We start from the raw sequence: 17,171 nt of genomic DNA on the forward strand, positions 1-17,171 counted from the left end.
GCTAAACGTAACATGTGGGCATCGCAAACTTTTAGAGCTCTCAAGTTTTTAAAAGAAGAATTTTGCAGCATGTCTGTGTCACGGAGTGACATCAGACAGAGGGAGGATGGCGAGAAAGACTGAAAAAGTTCGACAAGGACAAGAATCCGCAGAATTGTCGCTGGCTTCATCAACACCTCTGAAAGATAAAAGAAACGGGAAAAGTGAACTGTGCCCTCAGGAAACATGGTAAGATTTTTTTCTCTCCCTGGAATATAAACATTGTGCTGTTCAAACAGGATTTTGGACAAGATTGTATGACTTTTTTTTCATTAATCTAGACTTTTGTTCATTGGAAAAAATGCGTTGTGGCTTTGAATGGATTTACATGAATTTCCACAAGAACGTAAATGAATTTTTATGAATGTAAACTTTTTTCATGGGAAAAAAAGACACTGTGGCTTTGAGTGGATTTACAGGAATTTACATAACAATATGTGATTTTTTTACTATAAGGTATGTTATTGATATTTTACCATGCTTTTCAAAATATTCTACAAGCTTTAGCTGTGGTTTTTGAAATGCTGTAAGTCTTTTCAGTTTTCATGAATTTCATGTAGTTTAATTGTTCAGTTAATGTTGTGAAAGTGTAGTAACACGGACCCACAACAGGGGGCGTAAATGAATGGACAATGAATGAGCCAAAATACAACACTTTACTGTTGTGAATGTGCACAATGAAATACAGACGATTACGGAATTTATATGTAGTCAATCCACAGAGGTGACGTGTGGGCAGGCTCGAGGATAGAAGACGTCTATCCAGACAAGAACCGGATCCCACACAATTTCCACTGCCACCGAACCCGGAAGATACTGGAGCCGCCAAGTCCCGAGTCCCCAGGTGGCCACCGTCTCCGACTGTCGGATCTGGTACTGCTGGCAGGAAGCAGAAACAGGTGTGGGTGTGTGCACACCCAGTAACAGTCAGCAATCCAGGTGGGAATTACACCTCCACCTCCGCAATTACGAACACACAGTCTTTTACAGAACCTGAAACAGTCACTTGTCTCACTGATCGTGAAGGGTGATCCGTCACCCTGCCGTCACCGACCAGCTCAGCCTCCAGCTGACACAAGTAACCAGGTACTCCTGTAAACAGACAGACAAATACGTTGGAGTGCGATATGGCACAGATATGGCTGAGGATTATTACCTCCAATGGTAGGCGATATCTCGGCAGCGGGGTGGAGATGTCGTCCGGCCTTTATGGAGTGGTTGATGAGATGGTGATAGGTGACAGCTGTCAGGAGTTGATGAATGACAGCTGTCACCCCCGGCTGTTCCTGTGAGGCGGCAGCGCCCTCTCGTGCCTGAAGCCCGCACTTCAGGCAGGGCGCCCTCTGGTGGTGGGCCAGCAGTACCTCCTCTTCAGCGGCCCACACAACAGGACCCCTGGCGCCCGACCAGGCTTGTCGGGGTGTCAGGTGTAGAAGTCGGCCAGGAGGGCCGGGTCCAAGATGAAGCTCCTCTTCACCCAGGAGTGTTCTTCGGGTCCATACCCCTCCCAGTCCACCAGATACTGGAACCCCCAACCCTTTTGACGGACGTCCAGGAGCCGGCGTACTGTCCACGCGGGCTCCCCGTCGATGATCCGGGCAGGAGGCGGCGCCGGTCCGGGAGCACAGAGGGGTGAGGTGTGGTGCGGTTTAACCCTGGAGACATGAAAAACAGGGTGGATCTGCAGTGAAGCCGGGAGCTGGAGCTTCACTGCGGCAGGGCTGAGGATCTTGAGGATTCTAAACAGTCCAATGTACCTGTCCTTCAACTTAGGGGAGTCCACTTGGAGGGGGATGTCCTTAGTTGAAAGCCACACCTCCTGCCCGGGCTGGTATGCAGGGGCCGGGGAACGCCGGCGGTCTGCATGGGCCTTAGTCCTCATCCGAGCCTTCAACAAGGCAGAACGGGCGGTACGCCACACCCGACGGCATCTTTGCAGGTGGGCCTGGACCAAGGGCACACGACCTCTCCCTCCACCACGGGAAACAATGGGGGCTGGTACCCCAAACACACCTCAAACGGGGAGAGGCCGGTGGCAGAGGACACCTGGCTGTTATGTGCGTACTCGATCCAGGCCGTCGGGTGCGCGGACGTCACACAGCGTAGGGCTTGTTCTAGTTCTTGGTTGGCCCGCTCTGCCTGTCCGTTGGTCTGCGGGTGATACCCGGACGAGAGGCTCACGGTGGCCCCCAGTTCTCTGCAGAAGCTCCTCCAGACCTGTGAGGAGAACTGAGGACCACGATCCGAGACAATGTCAGTTGGTATCCCATGCAGACGCACGACGTGGTGGAGGTCTGCTGTCTCCTGGGCCGTTGGGAGCTTCGGGAGGGCCACGAAGTGGGCCGCCTTGGAGAAACGGTCCACTACCGTGAGGATGGTCGTCATGCCCTGGGACGGCGGGAGGCCCGTTACAAAGTCCAGGCCGATGTGGGACCAGGGGCGACGAGGCACCGGGAGCGGTTGCAGAAGTCCTTGAGTTTTGGAGTGGTCTGCCTTGCCCCTGGCACAGGTGGTACAGGCCTGAACGTAGTCCCGGACGTCGGCTTCCATGGACGCCCACCAGAAGCACTTCCGGACCACTGCCACGGTCCTTTGCACCCCTGGGTGACAGGAGAGCTTGGAACTGTGACAGAAGCCCAGGACAGCAGCTCTGGCCTCTGGTGGGACGTAGAGGCGGTTCTTCGGGCCTGTGCCTGGGTCCGGGCTCCATGCCAGGGCCTCCCGGACGGTCTTCTCCACGTCCCAGGTGAGGGTGGCCACGATAGTGGACTCAGGTATGATGGATACCGGCGGATCCGACAGCTCTGTTTTGACTGCATCTTCATGTACCCAGGACAGGGCATCCGACCTTTGGTTCTTGGTCCCGGGATGATAGGTGATCCGGAAGTCAAAACGCCCGAAGAACAATGACCAGCGGGCTTGCCTGAGGTTCACCCGCTTGGCGGTCCTGATATACTCCAGGTTCCGATGGTCCGTGAAAACCGTGAACGGCTCCAAAGCTCCCTCCAACAGGTGTCTCCACTCCTCAAGAGCCTCCTTCACCGCAAGAAGTTCCCGATTGCCGACATCATAGTTCCGCTCTGCCGGGGTCAACCTGCGAGAAAAGTAGGCACAAGGGTGAAGAACCTTGTCGGACTCCCCGCTCTGGGATAACACGGCTCCTATCCCTGAGTCAGAGGCGTCCACTTCAACCACAAACTGGCGGCAAGGATTGGGCTGCACCAGAACTGGTGCAGTCGAAAACCGACGTTTCAACTCCGTAAACGCGACTTTGCACCGATCCGACCAGGTGAAGGGGACTTTTGGGGAGGTCAGGGCTGTCAGGGGGCTAACTACCTGACTGTAGCCCTTAATGAACCTCCTGTAGAAATTTGCAAAGCCGAGGAACTGTTGCAGCTTCCTACGGCTTGTCGGTTGGGGCCAATCTCTCACCGCTGCAACCTTGGCCGGATCAGGGGCGACGGAGTTGGAGGAGATTATGAACCCCAGGATGGACAAAGAAGTGCGGTGGAACTCGCACGTCTCGCCCTTCACAAACAGCCGGTTCTCCAACAACCGCTGTAGGACCTGACGTACATGCTGGACATGAGTCTCAGGGTCCGGGGAAAAGATGAGTATATCGTCCAGATATACGAAGACAAATCGGTGCAGGAAGTCCCGCAAGACATCATTTACCAAAGCTTGGAACGTCGCGGGGGCGTTAGTGAGGCCGAACGGCATGACCAGGTACTCAAAGTGACCTAACGGGGTGTTAAATGCCGTCTTCCACTCGTCTCCTTTCCAGATCCGAACCAGGTGATACCCATTCCTAAGATCTAGTTTGGTGAAAATTTGGGCTCCATGCAGGGGCGTGAACACTGAATCCAACAGAGGTAACGGGTATTGGTTGCGAACCATGATCTCGTTCAGCCCTCTGTAGTCAATGCATGGACGGAGTCCGCCGTCTTTCTTGCCCACAAAAAAGAAACCAGCACCCATCGGGGAGGTGGAGTTCCGGATCAGCCCGGCAGCTAATGAGTCCCTTTTGTAGGTCTCCATTGATTCGCGCTCAGGATGTGAGAGATTGTACAGCCTGCTGGACAGGTACTCGACGCCCGGGATCAAATCAATGGCACAATCGTACGGATGGTGCGGGGGAAGGGCGAGTGCCAGATCTTGGCTGAAGACGTCAGCAAGGTCATGGTACTCAACCGGCACCGCTGTCAGATTGGGGGGGACTTTAACCTCCTCATTAGCAATTAAACTGGGGGGAACCGAGGATCCTAAACACTCCCGGTGGCAGGTTTCGTTCCACTGAGCCACAACCCCAGACGGCCAATCAATCCAGGGATTGTGTTTTACCATCCACGGGAAGCCCAAAATCACGCGGGAGGTAGAAGGAGTAACAAAAAACTCAATCTCCTCCCGATGATTCCCAGACACCACCAGAACTGCTGGTTGTGTCTTGTGTGTGATTAAAGGGAGAAGGGTGCCATCTAGTGCCCGAACCTTCAAAGGTGAAGGAAGCGCCACCAGAGGGAGCCCTACCTCCCTTGCCCATCTGCTATCCAGCAGATTCCCTTCTGACCCCGTGTCCACCAGTGCTGGGGCTTGAAGGGTTAAATCCCCGCTCAGGATCGTAACTGGGAGACGTGTGGAAATACGTGTATGTCCCACGTGAATGTCTTGGCCCACCCTTAAGCCAGTTTCTAAGGGCGGGCGTTCATGTTTAACCGCTTGGGGCAGTCTCTCTGCTGATGCTCACTTGAGCCGCAGAAAAAGCACTCCCCGCGGGCCAGTCTCCTCTGTCTGTTAGATGATCTTAATTTGGCCCTGCTCATGTCCATAGCATCGTCAGCAGGGGAAGCTGTTGCCACACGGAGCACCGGGGCTGTGGAGCGTGGGGAGGGCGGAACCTTTTCGGACCCGGAAGGGAGAGGGACGGCGCGTGCCCGGCCACGTCCTTCGTCTCGCTCCCGACGGCGTTCTTCTAATCGATTGTCTAAATGTATGACTAGATCGATAAGTCCGTCCAAATCCCGCAGTTCCTCCTTGGCCACCAGGTGCTCCTTCAGGACCGAAGGCGGCGCGGAGCGCAGTCGTATTCCAGCCGGACCTCGCAGCCGCGATGCGGAAGTCGACTGCATATTCAGCTGCGCTCCGACGCCCCTGTCTCATAGACAGCAGCACGGTTGATGCGGTCTCGCTTCTGTTAGGGTGATCAAAAACCGTTCTGAACTCCCTCTCAAAAGTCAATCCACAAAGGTGACGTGTGGGCAGGCTCGAGGATAGAAGACGTCTATCCAGACCAGAACCGGATCCCACACGATTTCCACTGCCACCGAACCCGGAAGATACTGGAGCCGCCAAGTCTCGAGTCCCCAGGTGGCCACCGTCTCCGGCTGTCGGATCTGGTACTGCTGGCAGGAAGCAGAAACAGTTAGGTGTGGGTGTGTGCACACCCAGTAACAGTCAGCAATCCAGGTGGGAATTACACCTCCACCTCTGCAATTACGAACACAGTCTTTTACAGAACCTGAAACAGTCACTTGTCTCACTGATCGTGAAGGGTGATCCGTCACCCTGCCGTCACCGACCAGCTCAGCCTCCAGCTGACACAAGTAACCAGGTACTCCTGTAAACAGACAGACAAATACGTTGGAGTGCGATATGGCACAGATATGGCTGAGGATTATTACCTCCAATGGTAGGCGATATCTCGGCAGCGGGGTGGAGATGTCGTCCGGCCTTTATGGAGTGGTTGATGAGATGGTGATAGGTGACAGCTGTCAGGAGTTGATGAATGACAGCTGTCACCCTCGGCTGTTCCTGTGAGGCGGCAGCGCCCTCTCGTGCCTGAAGCCCGCACTTCAGGCAGCGTGCCCTCTGGTGGTGGGCCAGCAGTACCTCCTCTTCAGCGGCCTACACAACAGTTAATGTATAATTTGGTTTACAATTAAAAGGAAAATCATTCCAGGTCCTACTTCCATGTCATATTCTGTTATTTCAGTGTTATCATTGACAGTTCAAATGAAAGGTTGAATCTAGGATCATTTAAATATGCATTTCTTTTGAGATTTTTTTTTCTTCCAGGAGATGCTGAAAATGTATCATTAGATACAAAATTCATTTGGTTTGTGGCGCCCCACGTGCTCGAGACCCCGGCTTGACTCCGTTCAAATATTCCTTGGATTTCACAATTTTCATTTCACAGCCCTGTTTTGTGTAGGCCGTGGTACATTCAGCCTGGATTTGAAGTGTTGTTTTGTCACCTTAAGTAGTACCGAAAACCTGCTTGTCCCATGGTCTATATCTGTGGTGAAAATGTTGTCAAACTCCGCGCAGTAGATTTGACGTAATCCTGCTGACAGACAGACAAATAAGTAAACAAGAGCAATCACAGATTTTTGACATCCACCAATCTGGATCCAGATCACCTGAAAAATTCAGTGGAGTCTTCATGCCCTAATATCTATCTGTGGTGAAAATTTGGTGAGAATCCGTGAAGTAGTTTTGACGTAATCCTTCAAAGCCTATATAAAGTGAAACTTGATCCAGAATCTGGATCTGGAGCACCTCCAAAATTTTAATGGAGTCTTCCTTGGCCTAATACCTCTCTGTGGTGAAAATCTCAGCAAAATCTCTGCCGACATTTTGGCATAATCTTGCTAACACGCAGTCTTCTAAGGATTTTATGTGGATGAGATTACCAGCGGTTATCAGCATATATAACTGAGTATCATCAGCAATAAAGGGTAATCCCAAAACACCAAAATATGTGCCGAAGGGATGCTATATAAAGGGAGAAAAGCAGGGAGCCAAGTTTTTGCTTTTCTTATTAAAAATCCATTGACGTTTACAATGCATAAGTAGCAGTCATTGAAGTGGTTTCTCGGTTTTCTCCAAACCATTGGCACACCAAATCAATCAATCAATCAATCAATTTTTTTTATATAGCGCCAAATCACAACAAACAGTTGCCCCAAGGCGCTTTATATTGTAAGGCAAGGCCATACAATAATTATGTAAAACCCCAACGGTCAAAACGACCCCCTGTTCTAAGTTCAAATCTGAACTTAGTATTCTTTCCTTGAGACCAGGATCTCAGTGCTTTGAAACAAGTTGTGCAAACTTGGTGAGGCACCCGATTTTTGTCCTGTTCACCAAGTGGTACTCCGAAATAAGCAAGGTACATGCTTTTGATAAAAGTATTATGTATTTCAGGTGGTAAAGAGAAGGAACCACTGATAAAACAGAAAATATCTGGGTCATTGCAACCCTCAGACTTCTGTCTTTTGATCCTGGACTGATTTCTGTTTTAGATTAGATAGAATTCTATTAATCCCTTGGGAAGGCTCCCTCGGGGAAATTGAGGTTTCAGCAGCAATGGATAGCAGCACACAGGGTAAGACGCACATGGAGTATCAGAAATAGAAGTAAGAGTCAATTTGCAAAATGTAAATACAAATAGAAATACCAGAAATACCATCTTACTGGCTACAACTGCTCCTCTCCTTCCCGTCCACTGTCTTACTGTTACTCCCCCTCCCCTGAGCGAGGAGTTGTACAGTCTGATGGCCTGAGGGACAAAGGAGTTTTTCAGTCTGTTGGTCCTGCACTTGGGAAGGAGCAGTCTGTGGCTGAATAGGCTCCTCTGGTTGCTGATGACTGTGTGCAGAGGGTGACCGGCAGCATCCATTTTGTCCAGTGTTCTCTTCTCTGCCACAGTCACCAGAGAGTCCATCTTCATGCCAAACACAGAGCTGGCCCACCTGATGAGTTTTTCCAGCCTGGATGTGTCCACCCCCCCAGCACACTACGGTGTAAAAAAGAAGGCTGGCTACCACATACTGGTAAAACATCCACAGGAGTTCCAGGAAGTACAGCCTGCTCTGTCCCTTTCTGTACAGGTGGTTGGTATGCATTGTCCAGTTTGTTGTCCAGCCACAGCCCTAGGTACTTGTAGGAATCTATAGGCTCCACCTCAACTCCCTTGATCAGGACTGGTCGCGGGCTTGGTCTTGATTTCCCATAGTCAATGACCAGCAACTGTCTTTGAGGTGTTGAGCTGTAGATGGTTTGTGTAGCACCAGACAGCAATGTCCCTCACTGGGTTCCTGTACTCCTTTCTTTTGTCACTGATGCATACAATCCCAATTCTAATAAGATGGGGTGTTGTGTAAAATGTAAATGAAAACAGACTACAGTGATTTGCAAATCCTCTTCAACCTATAATGAGTTGAATACACCACAAAGACAAGATATTTAATATTCAAACTGATAAACTTTAATGTTTTTGTGCAAATATTTGCTCATTTTGAAATGCATGCCTGCAACACACTTCAAAAAAGCTGGGACAGGGGTGACAAAAGACTGGGAAAGTTGATCACTGCTCAAAGAACACCTGTTTGGAACATTCCACAGGTGAACAGGTTAATTGGAAACACGTGAGTGTCATGATTGGGCATAAAAGGAGCATCCCCAGAAGGCTCCGTTCACAAGCAAAGATGGGGTGAGGATCACCACTTTATGGACAACTGCGTGAAAAAATAGTCCAGCAGTTTAAGAACAATGTTTCTCAATGTTCAATTGCAAGGAATTTAGGGATTCCATCATCTACAGTCCATAATATAATTCAGAGAATCTAGAGAACTTTCTACACTTAGGCAGCAAGGCCGAAAACCAGCATTGAATGCCCATTGCAGCATTGAGTGACCTTCAATCCCTCAGACCACACTGCATTAAAAACTGACATCATTGTGTAAAGTTTCTTACCATGTGGGCTCAGGAACACTTCAGAAAACCATTGTCAGTTAACACAGTTTGTCTCTACATCTACAAGTGCAAGTTAAAACTCTATCATGCCAAGCGAAAGCCATACATCAACAACATCCAGAAACGCCTCCGCCTTCTCTGGGCCGGAGCTCATTTGAAATGGACAGACACAAAATGGTAAAGTGTGCTGTGGTCTGATGAGTTCACATTTTAAATTGTTTTTGAAATCATGGACATCTGTGATGGCACCATCAATGCTGAAAGGTACATCCAGGTTTCGGAACAACATATGCTGCCATCCAAGCAACGTCTTTTTCAGGGATGTCCCTGCTTATTTCAGCAAGACAATGCCAAGCCACATTCTGCACGTGTTACAACAGCGTGGCTTCGTAGTAAAAGAGTGCGGGTACTGGACTGGCCTGCCTGCAGTCCAGACCTGTCGCCCATTGAAAATGTGTGGCGCATTATGAAGCGCAAAATACGACAACGGAGACCCCGGACTGTTGAACAACTGAAGTCGTACATCAAGCAAGAATGGGAAAGAATTCACTGGAGCCCTGTACAAACTGTCAAGCCGTCAAGACAATGATCCAGAGTCATTGTCTTGATGGCTTCAAATCAGAAAACAACCTTGCAAAGTCTGAATATCTCATGGAAAACCTCTTTGTAAGGTTCAAGAAATATAATAAAATCAAACAAAATCTCTTATCAAGAAGTTGCTTGGTTTGGTGAAGCTGATGTTTGAGGTCACCTAAATCTGAGTCAAAGATTTGTGCAAAGGCAGACAGGCTCTTCATTCAAGAAAGTTGCACTTTTTGGGTTCAGAAACTGCACACCTTGCATGATCTCACAAGTTTTCTTTGAAAAACGTCTCTTCAGCTCAGTTATAAGACACTCATTCACCTGATAAAAGTGATCTGGAGAAGCCCTCATCACAATATCTCTGTCCTACAGTGCTCATCACCAGTGAGTCAAGAAATCTTGAGCTTATTCTAGGATGTCTTTTATAGTGTGTTAGTACACTGATTTTGCACTACTCATCACACTCCTCAACATCTTTCTGTAGTTCACCAAAATACTTCTCATTTCTTTAGTCCAGGAAAGTGTCTGTTAGGGAACCTACTTGATCCCCTGCCCTTGCTAGATCAATAGTGTTCATCACCAAGCACTTTATAGAAAGTAACCTAAAGCCCTATGAACGCTAAATCTGTCTGTGAAAGAAGACCACTCACCTCTACTGATCTTTTGCCTTGGTTCTAGGTGCAAGATCCTGCAACAGTCTCAGAACTGCTGAAAATCTGTCTCTCAGATTATGGCATGCTTTGTATCTGCATGCCCACCTTATGTCTGAAAGTGCCTGTAGCTCGCTCCCTGGGCTGCTGCAGTGGATACAGCTCTTTCTGAACTGCAAGCCAGTTCAGATGCACATAAGAACCAGACACAAAGTTGTACAGCTGCTGCAGTACACTGCTTTTTTGGCATCAACTAGAACTAAAATCGAGCAATGTGCATTACAGTGAACATAAAATGCAAATCTGGCATTGCTTTGAATTCTTGCAAATACAACAGAATTTTTCCTGCTCATGACAGATGCGCCATCGTACCCTTGTCCCACGAGGTTATTTCTGTAGTCCAGACCATGTCTCTCTAGACAATTGACAGTCATTTTACTGAGACCTGCTGCATCAAGGCTTTCAGCTGCCTGGAAGCATAGGAAGCTTTCGTGGATGGCACCATTGTAATAATACCGTACAACCAAAGACATTTGTTCCTTTTTTTGCAAATCTTTTGTTTCATTTGCAATCACACTAAACACTTCATTTTCTTTCACTTCTTTTACGATTTCACTCTGAACCATCTCAACTAAGCACTAAAATATTTTGTTCTGTATTTGGCAACTGTTGTACTTTGCATTGCCACATGAATCCAGCCTTTTCTGAATAAAATGGTCATGCTTTGCTATTTCATCTAAAATGGCCAAAAACTTTCCGTTATTGTTAGAGTACTCAGAGTCTTGATGACCCCTCTTTGGTATGTTTTGGGTTGCAGTCAAAAGAAGTACATTTGCTATTATTTTCAGATAATGTCTGTTCTCTTTCACTTTCTTTAGAAGGTTCTTTTTTATAGAATTTGACATTATCTCCTTAACATTGACTTTGTACCGACTCCACACATACATTTCATTGATATACAGGTCTGACTTTGAGTGGAGCTTAAACCCAGAGTCTTTGGACAGTGCTTTTTTCAAAAGAAGCATGACTGCAATGCAAAGGCAGAGTCTGGTGCATAAGGATGAGAAAAATGGTTACAGGCAAAGCATTAGGAAGAGTCTTGAATTCTAGAATATTCAAGCCAAGGATTGTCTTTGTACCAGGTGTTGAATGCCCTCTTCCGTGTGCCATGCTGAGTTCTGGGGAATTTTGTCAGACACAGCTGAACAGGACTCTTCCTTGGATCTTGAAATATCTAGAATACAAATAAAATGGTCATGGAAACACAATTAAGGAATCCAGAAGATTATTAGACACAAACTGCCTGTTTGTCATGGCTGGTGCCCCGTTTGTCATGGCTCGTTCCCCATTCTCCACGGCTGATGCCCCGTTCCTCATGGCTGATGTCCTGCTCCTCACGGCTAATGCCTCGTTAGTCATGGCTGGTGCCCCGTTAGTCATGGCTGGTGCCTCCTTTAGTTAACGAGCAGCGCATCTCATCATTGTCTTAATGTGTTATGTTTGTATGTAGGTGTTTATTGCCTCTGAAAACTCGTTAAATTTACTTTTTAAAGAAAAAACAAAGGTGTATTTTTAAACCCCCTCCTATTTGCTATGAGGTGAGTTTTCATAGAAATGAAAACGGCTCTGGATGGGTCGTTTTCATTTGTATGAATTATATTTCAGTTATATGAATGAGTGACATGCACCAAAGAGAGCAGGCAGCAGGTCTTCGTCTCCACATCATGTCTGCAACACCGCCACAATAGCTCGGTAGTGAATCGGCACCTAAAGCTAGTACGGCAATACAGCCAATTAACAGCTCAGCACATACACAGAAATGTGTGATAACGTATTGGAGCAATCCCACCGCTGCCACGAGTGTAACTGAGCCGATGAGGGTTTGTTGCAGGCATGTTGAGCATTAAAACACAGGACCACAGAAGACAGTTCAGTCACAACTAAGCGGCTGGCTGTTTTATTGCGCGCTCCCACTCTAACCACACACGTGCAGGTGGGGGTACGTCGCCTCACGCCTCCCGTGCTAAGGCAACCCAAAAATGCCAAAATTAAACCCCATACAACATAATGATAAATAAAAGCAAAGCACCAGAAAGTCTGTTACATTACCATGAAAAAAAATTAAAAAATGGGCAGCCACACTCACTTATTGAACAGTCCACTGGGAAAACTCCCAGTACTCTTAATGGCCAGTCCACCCCTAGGTGATAAAATGCTTACATTTGTTAGCCTTCTTGCTAGTATGATGCTTGCTAAACCTGCCTCAACATAATTTTTATTGAAAATACATATATTTTGCTTCCCATCTGAATGATGTGTCAAAGACCTCAGCATGTACTCTTCAGCCTGTCCTAAAGTCTGCTGCAGAAAACACACTGTGCTTTGCTTGAGGGCACTACAGCAGACACAAAACTTATGAAAAATTTCTCTTTTTTTTTTTTTCTTTTTCACATTATTTTTGAACTCATGGAAACTAAAACTACAGTTTTCCTGTTTTTTTCTCTCTCTCTCTCTCTCTCTCTCTCTCTCTCTCTCTCTCTGTGTGTGCGTGCGTGCGTGCGTGTTAAACCTGCCTCAACATAATTTTTATTGAAAATACATATCTTTTTTCCCCATCTGAATGGAGTCAGATAGTATATATTTTGGCACTTTTATGTATATATTTGCTAGTATGTATGTATGTATGTGTATATATATATATATATATATATATATATATATATATATATATATATAAAGTTCTGATAATTTATGCTGTTTTGTGAAGAATTGTCTCATTGTCTTTTGGCAGTGTTGGAGGTGGGAGGGCGGCGATTGTGCCCCTATTGTTATAATTAAAATTTTGGGTGGGTGAGAGCGCTCGGAAGGGGTCTTGCCATGGGAGTAATACAGTGTAGAACCGCCACTGCCCTGAGGGGGCCTGTATTCTTGGACAACGCAGTGCTTATAGTTACATCAGTTTTTATATGCATCTGTGTCATAGCAATGATATGTTTATTTTCCTCTTTTTCCACTTTTGCCTGCCAGGAGCCACCGTAGAGGAAGTGAACAAGCACTGGGAGTGGCTGGTCCATAATGTCTTCCACTCACTGTCTGTGTTTGAGAACAAAGAAGATGCTGCCAGTTTTGTCAAAGGCAAAGTCAAGGTGGACATGGCAAAAACCCACAAACCCTTAAAGTAACATTTAACAGAGAATTTAGAAATGAACAGAGATGGACACATCATGAAAGTTTTGTTGTGCACTTTTAGGATATTATGTGTAAATGACCTCACTGTATGTTATTTGATGACAGAAACAAGTAACTGACCTGCCTTAAACAAGTAATGATTTAAAGTAAATTGTCTTTCTCTTACAATTTCCAAACTTATTTTGTCCTGAGAGAATATTGAGAAGAACTGCATTTATTTCTCCTCTTTGTTTCTTCTCTACTTCTTCTTCTCTGTAGGGTCTAATAGCAGAGGAGGCCTGGGGTCGTCAGGCCGCCCAGGAGGAGGAACCAGAAAAGTTCAGGGAGGCACTTCTAAAGTTCGAACTGCATTTTGGGCTTCCATCATCAGAGAAACTGGTGACACACTACTCCTGCTGCTGCTGGAAGGGTCGAGTGCCACGCCAAGGTTTCCTCTTCCTCAGTATCAACCATGTGGCCTTCTACTCCTTCCTGCTGGGAAAGGAAGGTTTGTTCACCACAATGAAGCTTCTGATTTTCACATCAGTCAAATTTGGCTGGAGTCTTTTCCTGCCATTTATTAATGTGCTGCATATTCATAAACAGTGGCTCAGAATTGTACTTAACTTTTCATCTGATGCAAGTTGTTTTTTTTTTCCTTTTTAATCTGGTCCAGTTTATAGGGTGTTTTTCTTTAAACAGTTTTCTTCTGTTTGAAGCGTTTAGTGTGAAACATCATGAAGTGTTGAATTTTAATCTTATGACAAGTACGAACTATTGGAATTAATTTCTTGTCATTTGCGTATGTAATTTAATTTCTTCAAATGAGTGGTTACTTGGGGAGACCCAGATGATGTGTACAACTTGCAGTGTGAGGGAACCTAAGCTATGATATTTTAGGGTGTTAGGGAATGTTCAACTTTGTCATTGGACAAGTAAAAATATGAAGGTAAAGGGTGTGTTCCGTACTCTGCCCCACCGAGCTTCTAGGATGTGTTGGACTTGCACACATGTGGGCCACAGCATAATGAAGTAGGGTGGCCAGTTCCGCCTTATACCTTCCCGAACTATTCCAATTCCATGGATGCTTCCAGAGTTTCTGGGAGGTATAATGTGGTCACTCACTTCAAATGACTCGTTCACTGTTCTCTCTGTTCGGCTTAGACACAGCAGGCTCAGAAGGCTGATTCCACCTTCCTGTACAGAGCATGAACCTAGAGTGATATGGGGAGCATCCATGAAAACATCAGAAAGATGCCCCCCACCATCACCAAGATCAGCTGCTACAAGAAAGCTGATAACAGATGGTGTTAAGGAACAAGACGGAGGAGGCTGTATCATGGAATACCAAGCCTCTTTATGCGATGTACTGACAAGTCCTACCAGTGGCTATAAAAGGTCAACCTAAAGAACAGCACAGAGGCTCTGATTAGGGCAGCACAAGAATAAGCCCTAAGCACCAGATCCATGGATGCAGGAGTCTACCACAGCAAACATACCCATGTTGCAGGCTGTGCAAATGTTCCCCAAAGACAGTGCAGCACTTAGTAGCAGGATGTAAGCTGGGACTGTGTACCTATGTGTAGGGAATAGTGTACAGGAACATCTGTGCCACATAGAAGTCCCCAAGTCCAGATGGGATACAGTGCATCCGGAAAGTATTCACAACTTTTCACTTTTTCTAGACTTTGTTACAGCCTTATTCCAAAAGGGAGTAAATTCATTTTTCCTCGCTAAAAATTCTACTCATAACATCTAATAATGACAACATGAAAAAAAGCTTTTTAATTTTTACAAATTTATTAAAAGTAAAAACAAAAAAATCACATGTACATAAGTATTCACACCCTTTGCTCAATACTTTGTTGATGCACCTTTGGCAGGAATTACAGCCTCAAGTCTTCTTGAATATGATGCCACAAGCTTGGTGCACTTATCTTTGGGCAGTTCTTTGCAGCACCTCTCAAGCCCCATCAGGTTGGATGGGGAACGTCGCTGCACAGCCATTTTCAGATCTCTCCAGAGAATCGGATTCAGGTCTGGTCTCTGGCTGGGCCACTCAGGGACATTTACAGAGTTGTCCTGAAACCACTCCTTTGATATCTTGGCTGTGTGCTTAGGGTCATTGCCTTGCTGAAAGATGAAACGTCGCCCCTGTCTGAGGTCATGAGCGCTCTGGAGCAGGTTTTCATCCAGGATGTCTCTGTGCATTCATCTTTCCTTCAATTCTGACTAGTCTCCCAGTTCCTGCCACAGAAAAGGATCCCCACAGCATGATGCAGCCACCACCAGGGATAGTGCCTGGTTTCCTCCGAACGTGACACCTGGAATTTATGCCAAAGAGTACAATTTTTGTCTCATCAGACCACAGAATTTTGTTTCTCCCGATCTGAGAGTCCTTCAGGTCCCAATTGGCAAACTCCAGGAGGGCTGCCATGTGCCTTTGTCGTCTGCCCCTTGTCCAGGCTTATGTTATGGTTTTGGTTTTGTAGGATTTTATCAGTCCCAATACTGATTTTTCTGGTCCAGTTGTCACAGATGATTTAACTTCAGTGCACACACCACTGCAATACTTGCAGTGGTGTGTGCAGGCATGATTCAAGCTCATGCCAGCTCATGCAGGCATGATTCAAGCTCAGGCAACAAAAACTAAAGGATTATTAACCTTGTTTGCTTGGTCTGTTACGTGAAAACATCAAACCTCGGTGTCTGATATTCCCATACAGACCGAGCAAGTGAGGTTAAAAATTTATTTATTATATGGCTGTTCTGTAGCCAGCCTCTGTTTTCATCTTGTTGGTTTTCATTTTGTATGTGCACTTCAAGTTTGTTCGCTGTTAATTCCTCCAATTCAAACTAATCAGTGTCATAAAATTCACTCAGAGAATGGTCCTCTTGGTCACTCTTAATTTCTTTGTTCGCCTTTTGTTTTATTTCATGCTGCGAAAATTGCAAACAAAGTTGCAAATGTGATACGCGATTTGGACCGATTGTCACGGTAATGGTCTGATATGGGAAAATATCAGACCGGAATCGGCCTATCGGCCAAATATCAGAGCGAATCGGCCAGTCAGAGCGCATGTAGCATCATAGCCATAATAATAAAATGAGTATAGCTTTCAAAATAATGGAACATCTGTTAATATCTGTTGGCCATGTTCTTGAGGATGGGCTTGGTGCAAATGGCAGGAACCAATACGTATTGGAAGACAGATACACAGCACCCCTCTGTTGCTGATGTGATGTCACACAACAGATTCCAATCTCCATTGACAACATTACATTTTGTGAACAATTTGACAGTATCAGAGATTGAAAAGAGGGACAACTTCTAGAAATTCAGACCATGGCTTGAATTATTCAGAGAGAAATGCCTGCAGGTTGTACTAGAAGAGCACAATTCTGTAGATGAGATGATTTCTTTAAAGGGGAAGTTCAGCGGCATCAAGCTGTATATGCGAAGCAAGCCACACCCATTGGGGTTCAAAGTATTAGTGAGAGCTGAAATCTCTGGCATAATGTTTGACTTTGAGGTTTACCAAGGGAGCAACAATGGAATATCAATCAATCAATCAATCAACTTTTTTCTTATATAGCGCCAAATCACAACAAACAGTTGCCCCAAGGCGCTCCATATTGCAAGGCAAGGCCATACAATAACCATGAAAAACCCCAACGGTCAAAACGACCCCCTATGAGCAAGCACTTGGCCACAGTGGGAAGGAAAAACTCCCTTTTAACAGGAAGAAACCTCCAGCAGAACCAGGCTCAGGGAGGGGCAGTCTTCTGCTGAGACTGGTTGGGGCTGAGGGAAAGAACCAGGAAAAAGACATGCCGAGAAGGGGGGCAGAGATCGATCACTAATGATTAAATGCAGAGTGATGCATACGGAGCAAAAAAAGAAAGAAACAGTGCATCATGGGAACCCCCCACAGTCTACGTCTAAAGCAACATAACCAAGGGATGGTCCAGGGTCAC

The 17,171-nt window shown here is 46.3% G+C and overlaps 1 protein-coding gene across 2 annotated transcripts in view; it reads left to right on the forward strand.

Annotated features, from left to right (window-relative positions):
* The window catches only part of LOC117524187 (TBC1 domain family member 8), a 225,040-nt gene that overhangs the window by 58,117 nt on the left and 149,752 nt on the right, over nucleotides 1-17,171 (forward strand). Inside the window, exons 3-4 of one of the 2 annotated variants that reach the window (XM_034185947.1) lie at nucleotides 13,053-13,171; nucleotides 13,473-13,701. The exons of the other annotated variant lie outside the window; for it this stretch is intronic. Coding sequence (XP_034041838.1) covers nucleotides 13,053-13,171; nucleotides 13,473-13,701 — 348 coding nt within the window. The remainder of the gene's footprint in view (nucleotides 1-13,052; nucleotides 13,172-13,472; nucleotides 13,702-17,171) is intronic. 2 annotated transcript variants of the gene reach the window in all.

The sequence above is a fragment of the Thalassophryne amazonica genome, chromosome 14 (assembly GCF_902500255.1).
Source record: "Thalassophryne amazonica chromosome 14, fThaAma1.1, whole genome shotgun sequence".
Classification (NCBI taxonomy): domain Eukaryota; kingdom Metazoa; phylum Chordata; class Actinopteri; order Batrachoidiformes; family Batrachoididae; genus Thalassophryne; species Thalassophryne amazonica.